We start from the raw sequence: 21,332 nt of genomic DNA, 5'->3' as shown, positions 1-21,332 counted from the left end.
CTCTGCATAAGTTCTGGGTATATTAATCAAGGACAAATTTTATGGTGGTCACACACTGTGAAACTAGTGACTTCACTCACTTGAATGAGCCCAAGATGGTGAACACTTAACTTTTACCCCAGGAAGATGTGTTCTTGTAGGGTTAGTGACACTACTAATCGTTCACTCTCCCTTTTAGATTATTAGCAAAATTAAGAAGGACATATATGAAAAGGATAGTTCAACATCCAAAATATCCCCCATGAAAATGTTCTTTGTTAAATATATAATATGTTGGCAGACATAGCTAGATTAAGACTTCACACAACCTCCTTTAACCTTCAGAATCTGAGGTCTGTGTGGGCATATAAAGGAAAAGTGGCATCCGAGCTCTCAGGTAAATGTTTATAGGGATTTGTAGTCTGATCCACCTTCCTTAGATAAGCACAACAGATGGGCCTTTATGCCTCCCTACTGTTCAGGGGCCATTTAAATGGGGGATAAAACAGAGGACCCAAACTCTTCCAATATTATTGAAGATACTATGTATTTTCTTTCAAACATGGATAATTAGAGAGTCCTACACCTATCCAAACCAATCTTCTCAATTCTGTTGTTAATTCTAGTGTTTAATGCTGTATCCAGGCCTGGTCTCACCAAAAATGATGGGATAACTCTTTAAGTGTCCCCAAAGAAGCTAAGTGCTAAAATAATAAGAGAAAACTTTTCTACCAGGATTCCAGTCATCCCAGAATGGGTATTCTTGCTGCATACAGTAGAGATTTAGAGCCATGAGGCCTCTTTCTAGGATGAAGCTTTGATGCCTTAAAGAATGCCCATAGAACTAGATAAGCATGACAATATCTGATGGCTGGCTTAGAATCTACCCATAGTACCTGCTTTAAGATCTCAGTTCTCTGCCATATCAACTCTATGGGCTGATGCAACCTCTGAAGATAGGCTTTTGGAGCCCATTCCCTATAGAGAGATACCTTGCTCAGCTTAGATACAGCGGGGAAGGTCTCAGTCCTGCCCCATATGATTTGGCAGGCTTTGATGATTCCCTATGGGAAGCCTCACCCTCTCTGAGGAGTGGATAGGGGTCAAATGGGGAGATAGTGGGAGGAGTGGGAGGACTGGAGGGAGAGGGAGCTGGGATTGGTATGTAAAATAAGATTGTTTTTAATTTAAATAAAAAAGAGTATTAAGGTAATTGCCTCCCCTAGAAGGTCAAGATGTGCTCTTTCCTACCCCAGCCCCTGCCCTTGATTCACACATAATGACAGTGTGTCTTTTTCTTCCTAAGACTACAGCAGCCTGCAAGATGCCATCCAGAACAGTCTCCAGGCACTATTCAAGATCCTAGCCATCCAAAAGTCAGGAGAGTTGAATAAAATAGCTTTAGAGTGGGTGACCATCATGTATGGCCTAGGTGAGTACAGGGCTCTAGTTGGCTGAATGGATGGAACCTGATGTAGACTGGTCCAGAGGTGTGGGGGTGACAGGGGAACATTGGATAGAAGTGAAGGACAGAGTAAGGACTTTCCAGGCTCTTTCTTGGTTTGATGTGACCAGATCCTTATTTCTAGTGAATGTTTTACTTCCTCTAATCTAGTCCCTGAGTTCTGCTGAACAGTATGTTTTTGTTGGGCTAGGGGGTCACTGGAGAGATCAGATGTATGCTGGACCCCCCTTGAAAGTGTTAAACCCTCAAGTATTTTTCCTTTCCGACTGCTTATACAGGTGCCCTGCTGGAGGTGTGGGTGGCTTTCCAGCAGAAGTGGATTTTTCTAAATAAAGTTCTGCATGAGATGAAGATCCAGTTTCCTGGTGCTGAGCTGGTAGGGAAGGGGGTAGGGGGTTAAAAGAGGGTGGGCAAGAGCTCCTGAGTATCAGGACTCTGAATAGAAGAGTGGAGCTCTCATATTACCCCTTACTTACTACCTTTCTTACCACAGAATGCCCGTTTCAAGGTCATGGATGATCAGTATCGGACTCTAATGCGAATTTCTGTAGCAGACCCAATGGTTCTGTCACTTATAGTGCCCAATGCCAAGAGAAGCCCTTACTTCCAAGGTCAGCATCTACAACAACTACTGAAAGCAGGATCTGTAGAGCTGGAGGCCATCATCATGGCTCTGGAGGATGTCCTTTATGGGGTATGTGCCTACTTCCCCCGCCTTTTCTTCCTCAGTGACAGTGAACTGGTGGCCCTGCTTGCTGCCCCTCTAGAGACCTGTGAGGCCCAGTCATGGGCACGGCGCTGCTTTCCCCACATTAAAGCTGTGAAATTCAGGTGCAGCACAGATGATGAGAAAAGCAAGAATAACCAGGAGTCAAGCTCAAGTACACAGGCTCCAGTGGAGACAATTGCTGTGCTAGGGGCATATGGAGAGCAAGTGAAGCTTCAGAGTCCTCTTCCTCTACATCCAGATCTTCCTAAGTGGCTAGCCTCTTTGGAGAAGTGTCTGCGTCTTCTAATAGTGAACTTGCTGCAGAGCTGTGTGGCCACCCGCCTTGCTCAAGGCCCATCCTTAGTTAAGTCATTGAAGGCACTGCCTCAACAAAGGCAGGTACCTAAGCAGCCGTATGTCCAGCACTGGCTAGATGCAATCCAGGTTTTTCCATGGCAGTGCATACTGGTGGCAGAGGAGGTAGTGTGGCGGGCTGAGATGGAGGAAGTTCTGTTGGAGCGGGGGACCATGCGCACATTTTCCATACATGTGCACAAGCTGGAGGTGCTGGTGCAATTTATACGAGCTCAGAGGAGCTCCCAGAGTAAGCAATCTCTGCCTTCTGTTCGCCAAACTAGCCTATTCAGTAACCTGCTGGTCATGACAGTGACTCATCGGGATATAGCACAGCTCCTGGAGAAGCACCAGGTCAGTGATCTGACAGACTTCTACTGGGCCCGCCAACTTAAGTATCACCTGGGTTCATCTCACTTGAACTCCAAAAGTCCTTTGCAGTGTCTTAAGACCATTGCAGCTGCTGAGTCCTTTCTGTCACCAGCTGCATGCTGGATAGATGTGCTTGGCCGGTCCTTCATATACAATTATGAGTACCTGGGACCCAAATTGGGGCCTCTACCTACCCTGATGCATGAGCGGCAAGTGTTGGTTCTCTTATTGGCCCTGGAGGAGGTAGCCTGTGGGACCCTACTGGGCCGGGATGGTTTGGGAAAGACAGAAACGGTGAATAGCTTGACATGGACCCTGGGCCGCCAGCTGGTAATGATGCCCTGCTTGCCCCAGATAGAGTTCCGATGTCTGAGCAATTACCTGAATGGTGCCCTTCAGTGTGGGGCCTGGCTGTTGTTGGAGAATATTCACCAACTACCTCCTAGCTTGCTCTCTGCACTGGGCCAGCGTCTGGATGAACTACACCATCTTTATGCCCCACTGTATCAGAAAGCTTCTAAAAACATCAGTACCATAAATCCTACTAAGGCCCCATTCCTTGGTGCTGGTTTCTTTGAGAAGCATCATGTGTCTATGTGCCTTGGCTATGGCTGTTTCCTGACATTTCCTGCCCTGAGCCCTGATATACCTGCCAATCTGCATTTGCTACTTCGTCCTGTGGCATTTGCACTGCCTGACTTGCATCGAGTGGCAGAACTTAACCTGCTGGGTGCAGGGGTGCAGGACGCCTCCCGAATGGCTACTCGACTATCCAGACTATTCTCCTTAGAGCGTGAGCTAGTGTCTGGGACCTTGCCCTGCCGCTTGCCACTGCTCAAGCAGGTACTAGAAGACACAATACAGACACTAAATGCAACTGAGGAGGGAAACAATTCCCAGCAGCCCCAAAACCTAGTTGCCCCTGAGGAGGCTGCCCTGCTGCGTGCCCTATTGCACTCACCACTGTTCACCACCCTTGATGGGCTCCGCCTGCAAAAGCTCAGAGAGCTACTTTGTGGGATTTTCCCTAATGCTAGCCATGTGCTGGCAGAACCTGTGACCCATAGACTGATGAGGTCAGTAGTAGTGGAAGAACTCCAGCAGTTAGGCCTGCTTCCCACCCCTAACACACTGATGTCTCTGGAGCAGCTTAGTCAGGCCCTGAGCCGGGCCTCTGGTATTCTGCTCCTGGGCCCTGCAGGCAGTGGCAAGAGTACTTGTTGGAAGAGCTTACTTAAGATTCAGAATCGGCTGGCAGCCATGGAACAAACCTCAACCCAGGGTTTCCAGTCTGTGGAAATTGCCCACCTATATCCTAGTGTGCTCAGCACCCAAGAATTCCTAGGATGGTCAGAGGGTCCCTCCTGGCACTATGGCATCTTCCCCAAGCTTCTTCATGCTGCCCCTCATTGTAAGAGTGTGGACTCGGAAGAGCAGTTAAAGGAATTCACGGGGATTCAGCAATGGATAGTATGTGATGGGGCCCCTAATTCTACATGGATAGACTCCATCACTTGTCTCCTAAGTGACCCTCCCCAGCTCAGTCTCCCTAATGGTCAACAAATAGCACGGCCCCTCAGTACCTTTTTCTTGATGGAGGTGGCAGAGGCAAGTGGCATGTCTCCTACAGTGGTAGGCCGGTGTGCTCTAGTCTGGTGTTGTGGGGAGCAGACTTGGCAGAGCATGCTTAATGTCTTGATGGCATCCTTGCCCCATGAATACCACCTGTTGCAAGAGACAATCGTAGAGCTCAACCACTTAGCTGAAGTCCTGGTGCCTGCAGTGTTCCGATTCCTTACTCGCATCGGTGCCAGTTCTCTGCTACAGGTACACGGACATCAGACTGTTTGCCCAGGTGTGGCAGAAGTCACCAGCCTGGCCCGCATCTTGCGTGCTCTTCTTGACCCCCATCTACCCTTATATGAAGAGGAGAAGCCACGTGTTCAAGGTAGGGAGGTAGAAAGGTTGGCTTTTGAGAGAGCTGGGATCTTAAGGGTAACTGGGTTACACCTGAGCCAGAGCATGGGTTCCTTGGTGAAGCTGGTCCAGGGAACTAAAAGTGAAAGAAGTTATGTAGCCAACCTCTATTTGCCCTGCTATCTTCTTTTTCTATGGATTCCTGTTCTGACCATGGTGACCATTGCAGAAGACCTTAATGGCAGCGATCTTGGGACCCAAAGTTTCAAATCTTCAAAGAACAGAGTCCAGTTTGACAGTGACAATGTGAATAAAAAGCAGAGAAAACATTTGCTGGCTATCAGCAGCTTTCTTTTTGCCACAATATGGGGCTTTGGAGCCCACCTTCCCTCCAGGTACCACAAGAATGGGAAGTACAATATATAAAAGAGCTGAGGTAGATTGGTCTGTGGTAACTAAAATTCATGGGACATTACAGTGGGGATATGATATGAATGTCATAGATGGAACTTTTATGACTATCTGACTCTTGCTTGTGTGTCCTCTGAGCAGGCACTGGTCTGTCTTTGATAACTTCATGAGGAATTCTATTAGTTCCCTGTCCAACTACCCTGAGCTGCCTCCTTCGGCCCTGGTGTTTGATCTACACGTAAACCTTGAAGATGGGACACTGGTCCCTTTTTCTGGCCATTACCTGAGCAGCTGTGTCAGAGGAAGTCTGGGTACTTTCCAGCCCTCTTCCCAGGTATGAAGACAATGAGGAAATAGTTTGGGTTGAGGCTTAAAGAGTTATGCTAGGGGGTAGCTCATATTTGAGGTCCTCCTGAGGCCCTCCTGATCATATACTCTGGTGTTTCCACAATTACAAGAATGCATAACCTGTAAGTATAGCTTTAAGACAATTTCCCTAGAACTAATTTGATTCCTGTCCTATCTGGAACTGCCATAGTAAGCCCCTGCCCCTATCCTGCAGACTGAACGACTTTTGTATGTGGTGGACCTGCTTCTATCAAATGGACAGCCAGTGCTGCTTGCTGGAGAGATAGCCACAGGGAAGTCAGCTTTTGTGAAGGTGCTAGTGGAGCCAAATCACCCTTCCATTCACAGCCCCATTCACCCTGCTTTAAGTTCTACCCATCTTCGTCACCTGCTGAACAGAGGGGTCCATGGCCAATCACAAGTCGGCACATTTCTCATGTATCACCAGGACTCCAAAGGCTCACTCCTTTTCCTGATGGAAGATCTGCACTTGGCCGCTTCTGGTGAGGAGCTGGGAGAAGGAATTGAAGGGAAAGCTACTGTCGTCTTACACTAAAATCCATTGCAATGTTCATTGATTTAAACATCTGCCTACAGATCAAAGCTCAGTACTTTTTTTTAGTATTGTTGTCTGATTGTACATGTTCTCTGAGGAATCATGTCCTCTCTCAAAGCTTCCATCATCTCTTTGCTTTGATAACTTTTATCTCCAAATCAGACATCGCTCTTAAACATAGGCCTATTTATCCAACTATCTACTATACATCTCTACCTTGATACTTCAAATTTAGCCCTAGTCTCATCATGCCCTTCCAAATTGCTCCCGTGTCTCTGAGTAACAGATACCACCATCCAGCCAGTTGCTTAAACTATAACTCTTAATTTTTTTAAACAATTAGTATGTGTATACATGCATGAAGCAGAGCATGCCAATGTCACACATGTGGAGATCAGAAGAGAAACTTGAGTCCTCTCCTACCATGTGGGGTCAAGGAATCAGAATCAGGTCACCAGGCTTGGTTGCAAGTATCCTTACTCACTAAGCCTTCTTGATGTCATTTAATCCAGGGCAGGGCCTAGGCCCTCCCCCAAGAGTCTAGGCTGAGAGAGCATCCCTCATTGTGGGACGGGCACCCAAAGTCCATTTGTATGCCAGGGATAAATACTACCCAAGGTCCCACAGATTACCTAGACCTCCTCACTGACACCCACATTCAGGAGTTCTGGATCAGTTCCATGCTGTCCACCCAGCTATCAGTCTGGGGTCCAAGAGCTCCCCCTTGTTCAGATCAACTGTTTCTGTGGGCTAAACCAGCCCAGTCTTAACCCCTTTGCTCATCAGTCCTCCCTTTCTGTCACTGGATCCCAGGAGTTCAGTTCAGTGTTTAGCTGTGGGTGTCTGCCTCTGCTTCCATCATTCGGTGGATGAAGGTTCTGTTTCCCAGACTCTCTGGCAGTGGGATTGTATGCTGGCACTCCCCTGATTCATGTCTAAAATCCATATATAAGTAAGTACATAACATGTTTGACTTTTTGTGACTGTGTTACCTCACTCAGGATGGTTTCTTCTAGTGCCATCCATTTGCCTGCAAATTTCAATATTCCATTGTTTTTTTCCACTGAATAGTACTCCACTGTGTAAATGTACCACATTTTCTCTATCCACTCTTCAGTTGAGGGGCATCTAGGTTGCTTCCAGGTTCTGGCTATTACAAATAATGCTGCTATGAACATAGTGAAACAGACATCCTTGTTGTATGAATGAGCATCTTTTGGGTATATGCCTAAGAGTGGCATTGCTGGATCTTGTGGTACACTGATTGCCATTTTCCTGAGGAATCTCCATAGTGATTTCCAAAATGGCTGTACAAGTTGGCACCCCCACCAGCAGTGGAAGAGTGTTTCTCTCTCTCTCCACATCCTCTCCATCATAAACTGTCATTGGTGTTTTGATTTTAGCCATTCTAACAGGAGTAAGATGGTATCTCAGAGTTGTTTTGATTTGCATTTCCTGAATGGCTAGGGACATTGAGCACTTTCTTAAGTATCTCTCAGCCATTTTAGACTCCTCTACTGGAATTCTCTATTCAGTTCTGTAACCCACTTTTTAATTGGATCCTTTAGTGTTTAGGAGACTTGCTTCTTGAGTTCTTTGTAAATTTTGGAGATCAGCCCTCTGTCAGATGTGGGGTTAGTGAATATCTTTTTCCAATCTATGGGCTGCCTTTTTGTCTTGCTGACTGTGTCCTTTGCCTTACAGAAGCTTCTCAGTTTCAGGTAGTCCCATTTACTAATTGTTTATCTCACTGTGCTACTGGTGTTATGTTCAGGAAGCTGTCTCCTGTACCATTTCATTCAAGGGTACCTCCCACTTTATCTTCCAGCAGGTTCAGTGTGGTTGGATTTGTGTTGAGGTCTTTGATCCATTTGGACTTAAGTTTTGTGCACGGCAACAGACATGGATCTATCCGCAGTCTTGTACATGCCAGCATCCAGTTATGCCAGCACCATCGTGTTAAAGATGCTTTCTTTTTTCCATTGTATAATTTTAGATTCTTCATCAAAGATCAGGTGTTCATATGTGTATGGGTTAATGTCGGGGTGTTCAATTCAGTTCCATTGGTCTACCTGTCTATTTTTGTGTCAATATCAAGCTGTTTTCAGGACTAATAGCTCTCTAATACAGGTTGAAGTCAGGGATAGTGATGCCTCTGGACATTTCCTTGTTGAACAGGGTTGTTTTGGCTATCCTGGGTCTTTTGTTTTTCCATATAAAGTTGAGAATTATTCTTTCAAGGACTGTAAAGAATTGTTCTGGGATTTTAATGGGGATTGCATTGAATCTGTAGATTGATTTTGGCAAGATTGCCATTTTTACTATATTGATCCTTCCTAGCCAAGAGCATGGGAGATCTTTCATTTTCTGATGTCTTCTTTAATTTCTTTCTTTAAAGACTCAAAGTTCTTGTGATACAGTTCTTTCACTTGTTTGGTTATCTATTCCCTCTAGTTTATCTTAAGTACCTGAGACTCTGTCTTCCATCTCTTGTATCTGTTGGTTATACTTGCACCTGTAGTTCTTGATTGTTTACCCAGCTTTTCTATTTTCAGCATTCCCTCAGTTTGTGTTGTCTTTATTGTTTCTATTTCAAGACCAGTTTTCAGGTCTTGAATGTCTGAATTGTTTTCTTCATCTGTTTAATTGTTTTCCCTTGGCTTTCCTTGCTTTCTTTAAGAGTTTTGTTGATTGTTTGCTTTTTTTTTTTGGTTTGTTTTTTTTCCTTCCATTTCTTTAAGGGATTTTCTCATATCCTCTTTGAGTGTCTCTATCATTTTCATGAAGTTGTTTTTAAGGTCATTCTCTTCTGTTTCATCTGCATTGGGATGTTCAGGACTTGCTGATGTGGAATTCCTAGACTCTGGTAGTGCCATAGAAGTCTTTCTGTTGTTGGATATGTTCTTATACTGTCATTTTCCCATCTCTTCTTCTAGTGGGTATATGTGGGATCTCTCCCTCTCCTAGTGGGTATGGGTTGAAGGCTCTATCCTCTGCTGTCTCCTGGATGGTGCAGGGGCAAGACAGAAATGGCAGCCAATGTTGGATGTTCCAGGCATCTCTCTCTCTCTCTGTCTCCCCCCTCTCTCTCCTAGAGGGTGGAGGGGCAAACAGGAATGGTGGCTGCTGATGCAGGCTGCTGGCTGCTTTGTTCTGCCTCCAGGTCCTTTTTTGGAATTCGGTGGCAGGAAGGGTTTGGCGGCCACAGGTCAGGGGACTTGAAGAGGGAAAGGTGGACTAGAAGAGTCCCTGGGACTCACCTCTCTACCAGAGGGTGGAGGGGCAAGACAGGAATGGCAGCCAATGATGCTGCCTGCTTTGTTCTGCCTCACATGTTTAATATTTTTGTTCTGTTTGTTTGGTTTTTGTTTTTTTGAAACAGGGTTTCTCTGTGTAACAGCCTTTACTGTCCTGGCTGTGTAGACCTGCCTGCCTCTATTCCTGAGCACTGGGATTAAAAGTGCAGGCCACCACTGCCCAGCTTTATGCTGTCCTTAAAGTTTATAAAAGTGTGTGACTGCCTGCATGTATGTATATGTACAACATGCATGCTTAGTGCCCATAAAAGCCTAGAAAGGGGCATCAAATCCCCTAGAACTAGAGTTACAGACTATTGTGAGCTGCCATGTGAATGTTGGACCAGCAGCCAGTACTCTTAATCACTGAGTCATCTCTCCAGCCCCAGGTGGGGATTTTTGTAAAACATGATTTTTAACAAGGAATATGTTCATAGTGGGGAGTTAGGGAGCTGGAGAGGTAGCTCACTGGTTAAGAGTTCTTGCTGCTCTTCCAGAGGACCTGAGTTCAGTCTCAGCAGCCACACTGGGCAGCTCACAACCACCTATAGCTACAACTCTAGGAGAACTGATGCTCTGTTCTGGCCTCTTGGGGTGACCATACGCATACACAGACACACAGAGACACAGACAGATAAAGACAGACAGACAGACAGACACACACACACACACACACACACACAACTTTAAAAAAGGAAACAGACAAATTTTATAACTTTTTTGAACTACCTTAGCTATTAAATACCAGGATTAATATTAAAATACAATTCTGTTTTGCTCAAAACCTGTCATTCTTTTCTACTATGTTTTGTCCATTATGATGAATTTAAATAGTAATTAAGGTGCCAGCATATAATAAAAGGAATAAAGACAGGTCTAGTAAGATAGATGAATAATAAATGATACATTTCAGCTAAGAAAATATTTAAGTAGGAGGACTAAAAAACATTGCAAACAGTACAGAATGTAAAGAATGCTAAAGCTGTTAGTGTGAAAATCTGCATTTGAATGACAGCCACCAAAACATTTCCTACAAAATTTAAAGAATAACTACACATTAAAAAAAAGAAAAATAGCCAGATGGTGGTGGTGCATGCCTTTAATCCCAGCACTTGGGAGGCAGAGGCAGGTAGATCTCTGTAAGTTTGAGACCAGCCTGGTCTACAAGAGTTACTTTCAGGACAGCCTCCAAAGTCACAGGGAAACCCTGTCTCGAAAAACCAAAAAATAAAACACACACACACACACACACACACACACACACACATACACACACACACACCCCACTATCAAAAAGAAGCAATGAGCTGGGCATGGTGGCATACGCCTGTAATTGCAGCTTTCAGGAAGCTGAGGCAGGAAGATTGGAAGATCATGAGACCACCCTGACAGTGAGGCTCTGTCAGAAGGAGGAGGGAGAGGATGAAGGGAAAGAGGCATTTAATAGAAACTGGCCCTGGCACGACATACAGATTTAGCATGCAAATACTTTATAGCAACTATTGAAGTATTCAAGGGGCTGGAGAGATGGTTCAGCAGTTAAGATCACTTGTTGCTTTTCCCGAGGACTCAAGTTTCATTCCTAGCACCCACATGGCAGTTGACAACCATCTATAACTCCAGCTGCAGAGGGTCTGATGCTCTCTTCTCACCTCTATGACTACCAGGCATGTATGTGGTGCACATATACATGCAAGCAAAACATTCATACATGTAAAATAAATAAATCTAAAAAAGTATTCAAGGGTGCGTGACAGATGACTCTGTCTTTCAGAGGACCTGGGTTAATTCCCAGCACTCAAGTGGCAGCTAACAACCACTTGAAACTCCAGCTCCAGGGGATCTGATGCCTTTTTCTGGCCTCTGCTAGAACCTGCACATACATGGCATATGTTTACACAAATACACACATAGACATAAATAGATAAAATAAATAAAAGCTTAAATGGAAAGGTCAAAATGAGTTTGTTCCACAGCGTGGCAGTGGTAACTTATGGAAACCAGATGTGCAGTCAAGAGTTAAGAACATCAAACATAGTGACTGTGGTTGCATATAAACAACTGTGGTTTTCTTTCTGTACTTTCCTTAAAAGATAGCTGGTCGTCAAAACAAATACAATGATGTTGTTAGTGGGGTTGAATGTAAGTAGAAATGTCGAGAAATAAGAAATTGTATTACAATAGTGTTTTCTTGTATTTACCTGTGGCAAAATCAAACACATGTCCATAAATAAAGTACATGGATAAACATTACTTGGAAAAACCAAAGCCTGAAACTAACTTAAATACCCCTCCATGTGTTGATAGATCTACAAATTGTGGTATTTTCATAATGCAATATTGCATATTGTATAACAAAATAGCAAATTACTGATCTCTAAAAACATATTAATGTCAAATGCGGGCAAAGTGAAAGAAAACAGATATGATCAAGTAGCTGATTCTATTTAAACAAACTTCTAGAAGAGGCATAGTTGACAGAGATAGAGATCAGTTCAAAGAGCGATGTCTGCATGGTGGTAGAATGGGGAGACTGTAGAGGAGCAGGAAGGAGCTCTCAGGGCTGATGAAATCTAAATAGCATTAAAATGGTGGTTTACAGAGGTGACCATATTGTCAGAACTCCATTATGCAGTTAAACATATATTTTGTTTTGTGTAAATCACTTTTTTCTCTTTAATGTTTTCATATTAGGATATAAAACAATGGATTTCATTATGGTATTTTCATACATATGTGTCTTTATACTTTGTTCTCAATTCCCTTCCCACTTCCCTCCTCATTCTCCTTGTCTCTCTAGAAAATCACATCTTAAGGCCATTTAAAGTTTTATTCATTGGTGTGTGTGTGTGTGTGTGTGTGTGTGTGTGTGTGTGTGTGTACATGTGCCACAGCATGTATGTAGAGGTCAAAAACAACTTTCAGGAACTGGGCCTCTCACTTTCCGAGGCAGCAGGATCTCTCTTGCTCCAGTGCTGTGCTATATACTCCAGGCTACCCAAAGCTTCCCTGTAATTCCCTGTTCTTACCTCCCATCTCTCAGCAGGTGTGCTAGGATTACAAATACACCTGGCTGTTTTACATGGGTTCCAGGGATTACATTCTCGTTGTCAGGTTGCTTAGCTAGCACTCATATTCTCTGAGTCATCTCCTTGGCATATTTTTGGGAGGCAGGGGCTCATGTAGTTCAATCAGGTTGGCCCTACAGCCACTATGTAGCCAAAGGTGGCCTTGAACTCTTGATCCACCTGTCTTTATCTCCCAAGTGCTGGGAGATATATATGTACCACCATGACTGGATCAAAGCATAGGTGTGATATAACTGTGCATTCTCTAATGGAGATGATTTGCACTTTCTATTGGGATCTGACTCAGTTTCCAACCATCTCAGCTTGCAAATATTACAATATTCATTACCTTCAGGCAATGAATAGGTAAGATCTAGGGGAGGAGAGATAAGATATCATTTTGTTTAGGAATATGTAGAGAGAGGCAACTTGCTCAGAGGTTACCAAGTGCCAAAACATCAGATATGCAGAATTCCTTTAGAACTCTATATGCTGGAAAAAGAGGAGGCAGGGATGGGAGGTACACTGGAATACTTTCATGTGGACTTGCACGTCCTCAGTGCTGGTCTTAATATTTTACAGACGCAGAGAGGATATGCCAGCCAGTGCTGGAGACTCTGCGCCAGGCAATGGAAGGCACAATCTATGCCTGGAACACCTTGGAATTACAGACGCTGCAGCCTACAGTAAACTTCCTTGCCACTGCTACAGTGCCAGGCTACTCTGAGCGCCCACTCTCTCCACGTCTCTTCAGACTCTTCACCGTGCTGGCCCTGGAAAACATGACCCAGGACACCCTTTTGCGCAGGCATGTGCCTAGTATCCAAGCCTGGCTTGAACGCATCCCCTCTGTGGAACGGGAGCACACTCTAGCAAGAGCCCTCGTCAGGGCTTCAGTGGAGGCCTGGATGGCTGTGGGTAACTGCTTCATGCCTTCACCTCTCCGCCCACATTACCGCTTTTCCCTGCATTCTGTGAGCCACATTCTGGGAAGCCTGCAGCTTCTGCCTACCAGAACAGGCTCACGAGGTTTTGTAGATACTTTCCATCACCAGGAGCACCTGCGCCGGGTGTCTGGCTTGCGTGGAACTCGCCTGACAATCATGATGTCTATGCGCATCATGGTGCGTCTTTGGTTACATGAGGCACAAAGAACATTTTGTGACCGGCTGGACAGCGATAGGGAACGTTCACATTGTGCTAACTTGCTTCTACAAATAGCTCAGAGTGTCTTCTGTTGTGGACCAGAGTCTCAGCCCTTGGTCAAGGATTATGAGGAGGAGGTGGAGGAGGAAAAAGTGCCCGAAGTAGAATCTGAGGGAGAAATAGCCCAGTGGGAGGACTTAAGCAATAGTGACAGTGAATCAGAAAAAGAGGAGGATCCGTATGGCATTCAGGCCACCACATGCTCATTCCTCGGGGACAGCAGTCTAGCGTCGTTCCCTGTGAAGTCAGTAAACAAGGAGAACACAGAAGGGGTAACTCAGATGGCTGAGCAGGAGGAAGATATAACCGTTTCTGGTGGTAAGCTCCAGTCACAGGCACCCAAGAATAAGTGGCAGACGGCATCCCAGATGGACTTAACTTTACCCTTGTTGCTGCCTGTGCTGCTGCTCTATCCCCAGGAGAAGCCCTCAGACCTGGTGTTCAGTCTGGAACTTACGCTGGGATCTAACGTTGAGAGTTCCAATTTGTACTTGGAACGGCAGTGGGAAAACCTGGAAAAGCAGTTGGCTGCCTCAGCTGCTCGGCTAAAACTGAACCCCCACCTTGCTCAGTGCCACATGATGACCCAGCACGTGGCCCGCCTGGTCAGAGTCCTGGCTAGGCCCCGGCAGCATGGCCTACTACTCTCAGTGGCTCGGGGTACTGGGCGCCATACAGCTGTCAGCCTGGCCTCTAGCATTTATCAGGCTCACCTCTTTCATTTGCCATCTGAGTCTGAGGAGGCTGTTTCCCAGTGTCTCCGGGATGCCAGCTGGTGTGCTGGAGTATTAAACCAGCCAGTGGCTCTTCTGGTACCTGATAATGTGAGCGTTGCTATCTTTCACCGACTGGTGGCCCTAGCAACCTCAGGTAGCTTCCCTGACCAGTACACAGAGGCCGATCTGGATAACATTGAAGAACACCTCCCCAAGGAGAACCTTGTGGTCAAACTTATCATGAAGAAGGACACAATATTGCATAGGTAAGGCTCAGAACCCATCCATGTCAGCTCTGCTTTACTCTTCCCTGGCCAAAAAGACAAGAGAAATATCTATAGGCTGTCACAAAAACTCTGAAGATGTGGGCTAAAGGGTCCGTGTTAGAACAGGGGTCTGTAAACAGGCCTAAAGAAAGATGACAGCTGAGTCCCTGACTTACAGGTTCTACCAGCAAGTGTGTAGCAACTTGCACATGTTCTTCTTGATGGGAGATGATCAAGCCCAAAAACAGCTGCCCTCCACCCTTTTCCTGAGGCTCCTTCAACTGGCCACTGCCAGTGTTGATCGCTATGAACCCTGGGACCAAGCTTCCCTGGTCAGGATTGCCCAGTGCCACCTAGAGAATGTTCAGAGTCTACCTCTTGATGATGGTGAGCCACTTTTCATTTGTTCCTACCACTCATCCCAACCGGCTAGTGAAAGTTAATGCCCAGGGTGGGCATTCTCATCCTCTTGATCAGATATCTCACTCTTCTTTTCCCTCTCCTTGATTTCTGACTGATATTTTCTACTTTTCTTGCTATCTCATTCCCTTCCAATCCTACAAGACCAGACCAAAACTATATCCATTGCAGGTTCTTTGAAGTGCCCAGATATCAAGGCCTTAATTCCCAATGTAGCCAAAATCATGGCTCTCATCCATCTTTCATCTGCCTATTACCATCAGCACATGTGCCCTGAATTGCCACTTGTCACCCCCAAGACATTCCTGGACTTGTTGGACATGTTCCTGCTGCTGCAGCAGCAGATGATCCTGAAGATGAGAATGAGGGCGTGGCGGTGAGCATCCCCATCCCTGCAGTTTGCTTCTTTCTGCCCTCTGTGGAGTCCACTCACTGGTTTACTGTGTTTCTAGTATCCACTCTGCCCTGAAGATTCTGAGGCTGCTGGCTGAGAGGCACAGCAACCAAACTAACCTCCTAACTGACCTGGAAAAGCAGCTAAAAGGCTCCTACAAGGTAAAGAGGGAGAAGACTGTGAGACTTACACAGTTGTGTCAAAGCAAGAGAACAAAAAGGGACTGGGGCAGAACCCACTTAAGTGAATTTTGGTTCTTGTTCCTTTTAGAGTCTTCTTTCCCCTAGAGGGTCTCTCTAATCCTTGCTGTATCTTCCATTAGGCCCAGGACCCAAAGTTTCCCATGATATAGTTCAGATTACATTGACTTTTCTAACACAGAAATCTCAAATGTCTACCCCTGGGTACCTTTCGTGCCTTGACTCAATACAGTATGGTGTGCCCCTGAGATCTCTGGGTTCCTTATCCTCTTCAGTGGAATTCATGATAGCCATCTGCTCCCCCCCCCCATGTCACTTTGTTTTGCAGCATTCTTCCAAAAAAGTAGCAAAAGGCTGTGGTCAACAATGAGAAAATGTGGATGAGTAATGAAAACAGGGAAATAAATACTACAGCAAAGAAACAAAATCCTATTTAAATGGCACACCAGACATTGGTGTCCTGCATTTCTTTAGTTAGCCTCTGCTGCCGGGTATTTTCCAGAACCATCTCCTTTCTTCCCTCCACTTCTTATGACACTTGCTCCCCTTGCTCATCAACCCTCCTCTTTCCACCTGAATGTTACCCCAAATGCAGTTCCTTTCCAGTCTGGTCCACACCCTAATCCTTTTGCTTTGATATGCAGAGCCAATCCTTTTAAGTAAATAAATCTCTCATATTTTCCTAAAACTAGTGGGGTGGGAATTGTTACTCCTTCCACAGTCAAATATTCCCTTTGAGGTATTTTTATAAACTAGCGAGAAGTTTTGTTTTTAATACAATGGCTTTTGAAATAGTACTTTGTTTTAGTTTGTATCACATAAGTCTTTGAAAAAGATTCAGGACTGGCTACTGAGAAGTGGACTAGTGTCCATTCTCATGAGGTAATCTGATCAACCTGCTAGTAAGCTTTCAGGCCTTGCTACTTCTCATACCTAATCGGTCTCTTCATACCAGTGTGAGCAGGGCTATTTCCCTATGTTACATAATTTCTGTAATATTCTGTGTAAATTGTGGTCCTGGAATTCTCAAGGTGTTGGTGCCCTCTTCCTATCATAGAATGACCAGGTTCGACCTCAAGACTCAGATGAGTTTAAAAAAATGAGGAATGGGGTTGGAGAAAGTTCAAAGTAAACAGGGTCTCTTTTCTTACATTTCCTAAATTCTAGTGTCTTTTCCTTGGTTCCTACATTTTTCTCAAGATAATTAATTCCATGAATTATTGATTTGATTGAGGAGTCCTGCTATTCCTTGATTCCTTATATCACACCATAATATAGGAAATTCCAAATATAGCTAGGAAACATTCATAATCTCAAGGGTCATTTGGCTAGATCCTTTGGTCATTCACTAAATGTTCCTAATAATGCATCCTTCCAGTGTTTCTCACCCCAAAAAATGATACTACCATTCTCTTAATCATCTAAGTCAAATCCCCAGAATCATTCTGGTATCCTCCATTTTTCCCTTTCTCATAATTAATTCATTTATTCATTGGTATTACCAACAAAATTAATTGAACTATAACTTTTGCCCAGGCCCTCAAAAGGTATGTCTGTATTTGTATTTATATCTTGTATTTAAATAGAAGGATAGACTGATTGGCAGATAAAAGGAAAATACATTCCTTGCACAGGAAGCAACTGTCCCTTTCTAATTTACTGATGAGAAAACAGAGATCCAAAGAGCCTAAGGGACATAGTTTAGATTTGTCTGGGCAATTTCAAACAGTTATGCATATTATGACAAGGAAAGTTCAGAGTGCTCTAAGATGTACCATGAAGAGTTTTCCAGAGAGGAGAGAAAGAGGAAGGGAAGGAAGGGGAGGAAAAAGAAGAGGAGGCAGTCTCAGTATATAGCACAAAATGTGTAGAATGAGGGCATGTTCAAAACATTCCTTTAGAATGCAAACAACAATGAAGGTACAGTAAAGTTGTTCCTTGAGGTAACATCTGGACAGTTGTAAAGGGATGTGAGAGAAAGAACATCTGGGTTGAAGCATTACCATGAGTGAAGACACATAGACTAGAGAACATTGACCACACTAGAGGAACTCAAAGTCAGAATGTCTGGAGAGTATGGTGATCTAGGAACAAAACAATGAGCCTAGAAAGATAAGAGCCAAAAAGGTGAGTGTTAAGACACAAAAACAATGAGATTCAGTTAATGAAAACTAACTAGTATGCAATGTGATGAGAGATTGGAGGAAGGGAATAAGCAGAAATCGAGGCACCAGTTAGAAAAGTAGTGTGCAGCTCAGGAGAGATTCTGACTGTTAATGGACATTGGGAATGGAGATAAGAAACATTCAGGAGGTATAATGGGAAGATCTATAAAAATGAGCTAGGTTTGAGGAAATAGAAGAGATGGAGCCAAGGGTAGCAACAAGATTTTTTTCTGTGAGTAATCTGAGAATATTCTGTCAAAGTTCTTTGGAAAAAGAACACAGAGAGAGGAGAAATATTGCAAGAAAACTAAGGAGTCATGAATACATCCATTTTGGGGACAGTTAGAGTTGAAAGGACTTATGAGAGGCTTAAGTGGATGGATGCATAGTGTAAGGCTGGGGAAAGAATGTGGCTTTAGAGATATTTGGGTTTATAGAATAATGGTTATGGTATAGTAAAACACTGCTCCACACAGTACAGTCAATCAAGACCATGATATTAGAAGCTGCATTAGAAGTGTAGGGTGAGAAGAAAATGAGGCCTTGGAAACTTGTATTAAGGAAGTAGTGTAGGGATAGCAAAAGAAGAGACAGGGAGATCCAATGTCATGAAGGTTGGGGACAGGGGAGAAAGCTTCCAGATGGATGGACAGTGTTCTCTGACAACTGTTACTAAGGAGTTGGGAAGAGAAGAGACGTAGCAGAATAGTTACATGAGCTTTGGAGCTACTTGTACGGCAATAAAATGGCAGGAAAAGCACCCCCTCACTCACAACTTAAGGTTATGCTACTAGATGTATAAGTCACAGACCCAGAGCAGAATCTGTGGCCTACTGGGAGTACGACTAGGTCACCCTATCATGCTCATGATATCTCTGTGGGGGTAGTCTCATACAGCCCAGGGAAAGGAGCTGCAAGGTCTGGGCCTCTGTTCACAGAATCTTGGTATATATCAAGCCCAGCTTGAACAAAGCAAGCTCCTATACAGGCAGAAGATGGCAGAATGTCAACACCAGGAGAGCCTCATTGAGAATCTGGTCAGGCAGCAAGATGCCCTACAGGCCCAACAGGAGGCTTTCCTGGAGCAGGTAGGTTCTTTCTGCTACCTGCTCTCTGGGGAGAGGACACCCATTCACAGGATACTCAGAGGACAGAATGGGGTGACTAACAAGGCAGGGAGGCCAAAGTTATAGGGTGGTTTGGAAATGGATCCTCATGAGGAACCTTAAGAGAGGTCTCCTTGGAAATACTCTTAAGAATGAACAGAACACGGCAGCATACATCTGTCTTCATTTAGATGGGCAAGGCATTTCTAGGTCCTTTGAGCCAGCTGCAGGTGGCTGACTTTGAGGAGATAAGAAGCTATCGAGCCCCACCAGAAGCTGTAGTCCAGGTGACGGATGCATTGTGTGACCTGTTCCACCATGAGACAGGCTGGGCCAGTGCCAAGCAGCTGTTATGTACTGAAGATTTTTATCAGGTAGGAAAGATGAGGTACCATAAAAGGAGAGGAGTCACATAAAGGGAGAATTGGGCAGGATCAGCCTACTGAGTCAAGGTCGAGAGCACCCATGTCTTCCTTTCTCCCCTTAACACATGTCCCAGGAGCTGGTATTCTTCCCCAAGGAGAAGCTGACTGACGCAGAGCTGATAAAGTTAAATCAAGCTCTGAATGCCCCAGGTATGAGTGATGCAGCCCTGAGGTCAGTAAGCATCCCTGCAGCAAACCTGGCAGTCTGGCTATGGGCTGTTCTGCACTACGGGATGGCACAGCGCCGGGGACTGCCCACTGGCCTGCTACTACGGCAGGTGGAGGCAACACTGGCTCGGGAGCAGGCCCGCCTGGGCCAATTCCAGTTTCAGGCCCATGATCTGCTAGAGCAAACTTTGTCTCTGACTAAGAAGCTAGAAGATGCCCAAGCCTCTTACAGCCTCGTCATGGAGAACCTCAATCAGGCACAATGTGGACGGTATCACAGATGGCCCATGAAGACTGCACTGCTCACACCCATGCACATGTGGACCAGACAGCTCCAGGTAACAACCCCTTCCCAGATGTCTCTCTCCCGGTTCATTTTACATCCAACCGTATGCCTTGTTTCCTCGTTGTCCCCACACCTTCCTCCCCATACTTTCCCCTCCATATCCCTCGTTCCCCTCGCGTGACCTTCTGTCTGCCCTCCCACGTGCCTCCCTACCTCACTGACTACTCATGCTTTGGTTACCTCTCCACACCAGAAGCTGAAGGATCATTGCAAGACCGTGTTTGGAGATGCCCTCTTGTGCTCAGCTGCCATTGTCTACCTGGGACCCTTCCCACCCCAGCGACGCCAAGAACTGCTGGACAAGTGGCTGTCTCTGTGCCAGGGCTTTGAGGAACCACTGGAGCCAGATGATGTGGCACAGGCGCTGAAGCAGAAATCAGTTGGGGTGCCACCAAAGAACCCTCTGCTGCCCACACGTAGTCCCTTCAGGATTTTGACCTTGCTGAGCTGTGAATCTGAACAGCACCAGTGGGATCGAGACCTTAAGCCCCAAGCAAAGTCGGCTCGCTTGTTAGGCCTGCTGCTGCGAAGCCATATCCACTTCAGCAGTTGCCGCTGGCCTCTGCTGCTTGACCCCAGCAACCAGGCCCTCGTCTGGTTGAACCCACTACCCCTGAAACAGGATGAGCTGTTGGCACCACCTTCCAAAGACAGCAAAGGTAGGCATGGATGATGGCCGTATGCTTCTGGGGTGTCTTGAGTTCCCTAGCACTCTCAGCTTCCTGTGGTCTGCCCTTTCATGGTGGAGATACTGAGGTTCTGTAGCTAACACATACCATATTTTACCAGCCTGAACTATATTAATAAATTTGTTCTCATTTACTGTTTTTGTCTTATTGGCCTTAGCTCACGTTACAACGGCCCTAAGTCTACATAGGACGCCAAGCCATGATCTCCCACTTCTCTGCTCTACTCAACACCATGGGAAATCTTGCTTACAACTAAAGCTTACGATTTTGGGGATTGTTTGAATCACAGAGCCGTCTGAATAGTGTTGGCAGAAACATTTCCTAGGAGAAGGAAATGAAGGAATCCATGTGTAAAAGAAGTTTGGGGAGTTGAATAGATGAGAGGACAATTCTCATCTTATATGAATGGAAGGTCTTTATAGAAATAATGCACTTCAGGGCCTTGAATGAGATCATTCTGTTCCTTAAATGGGTGAAGCCTAAGTCGACATTTCTGCATTTGTCATATTTAAGAAAAGAGGACACAGATGCACGGTGGGGAGACCATATGAAGGAGGCAGGTTATGGAGTCACAGCTGAGGAATACCTAAATTCCACTCACCAGAGGATGGAGGGCAGAGACAGATTTCCCTTTAGAGCCTTTGGAGGGAATGAAGCTTTGCTGGCACTTTGATTTCAGATATCTGGCCTCCACAACTGAGAGAATATTAGTTTAAGCTATTAAGTTTGCGGAAACTCGCTATGGTCATCTCAGAA

The 21,332-nt window shown here is 45.2% G+C and overlaps 1 protein-coding gene across 1 annotated transcript in view; it reads left to right on the top strand.

Annotated features, from left to right (window-relative positions):
- Dnhd1 (dynein heavy chain domain 1) overlaps positions 1 to 21,332 on the top strand; it is a 68,514-nt gene that overhangs the window by 36,553 nt on the left and 10,629 nt on the right. Inside the window, exons 19-32 of the mRNA XM_040756984.1 lie at positions 1,286 to 1,411; positions 1,723 to 1,820; positions 1,938 to 4,827; positions 5,026 to 5,191; positions 5,349 to 5,541; positions 5,770 to 6,058; positions 13,058 to 14,663; positions 14,842 to 15,050; positions 15,255 to 15,459; positions 15,536 to 15,638; positions 18,781 to 18,930; positions 19,140 to 19,322; positions 19,448 to 19,879; positions 20,081 to 20,546. Of these exons, the coding sequence (XP_040612918.1) occupies positions 1,286 to 1,411; positions 1,723 to 1,820; positions 1,938 to 4,827; positions 5,026 to 5,191; positions 5,349 to 5,541; positions 5,770 to 6,058; positions 13,058 to 14,663; positions 14,842 to 15,050; positions 15,255 to 15,459; positions 15,536 to 15,638; positions 18,781 to 18,930; positions 19,140 to 19,322; positions 19,448 to 19,879; positions 20,081 to 20,546 (7,116 nt within the window). The remainder of the gene's footprint in view (positions 1 to 1,285; positions 1,412 to 1,722; positions 1,821 to 1,937; positions 4,828 to 5,025; positions 5,192 to 5,348; positions 5,542 to 5,769; positions 6,059 to 13,057; positions 14,664 to 14,841; positions 15,051 to 15,254; positions 15,460 to 15,535; positions 15,639 to 18,780; positions 18,931 to 19,139; positions 19,323 to 19,447; positions 19,880 to 20,080; positions 20,547 to 21,332) is intronic.

Source organism: Mesocricetus auratus, unplaced genomic scaffold (genome assembly GCF_017639785.1).
Source record: "Mesocricetus auratus isolate SY011 unplaced genomic scaffold, BCM_Maur_2.0 Super-Scaffold_4256, whole genome shotgun sequence".
Classification (NCBI taxonomy): Eukaryota; Metazoa; Chordata; class Mammalia; order Rodentia; family Cricetidae; genus Mesocricetus; species Mesocricetus auratus.
This window is presented reverse-complemented; position numbering and strand designations above follow the sequence as displayed.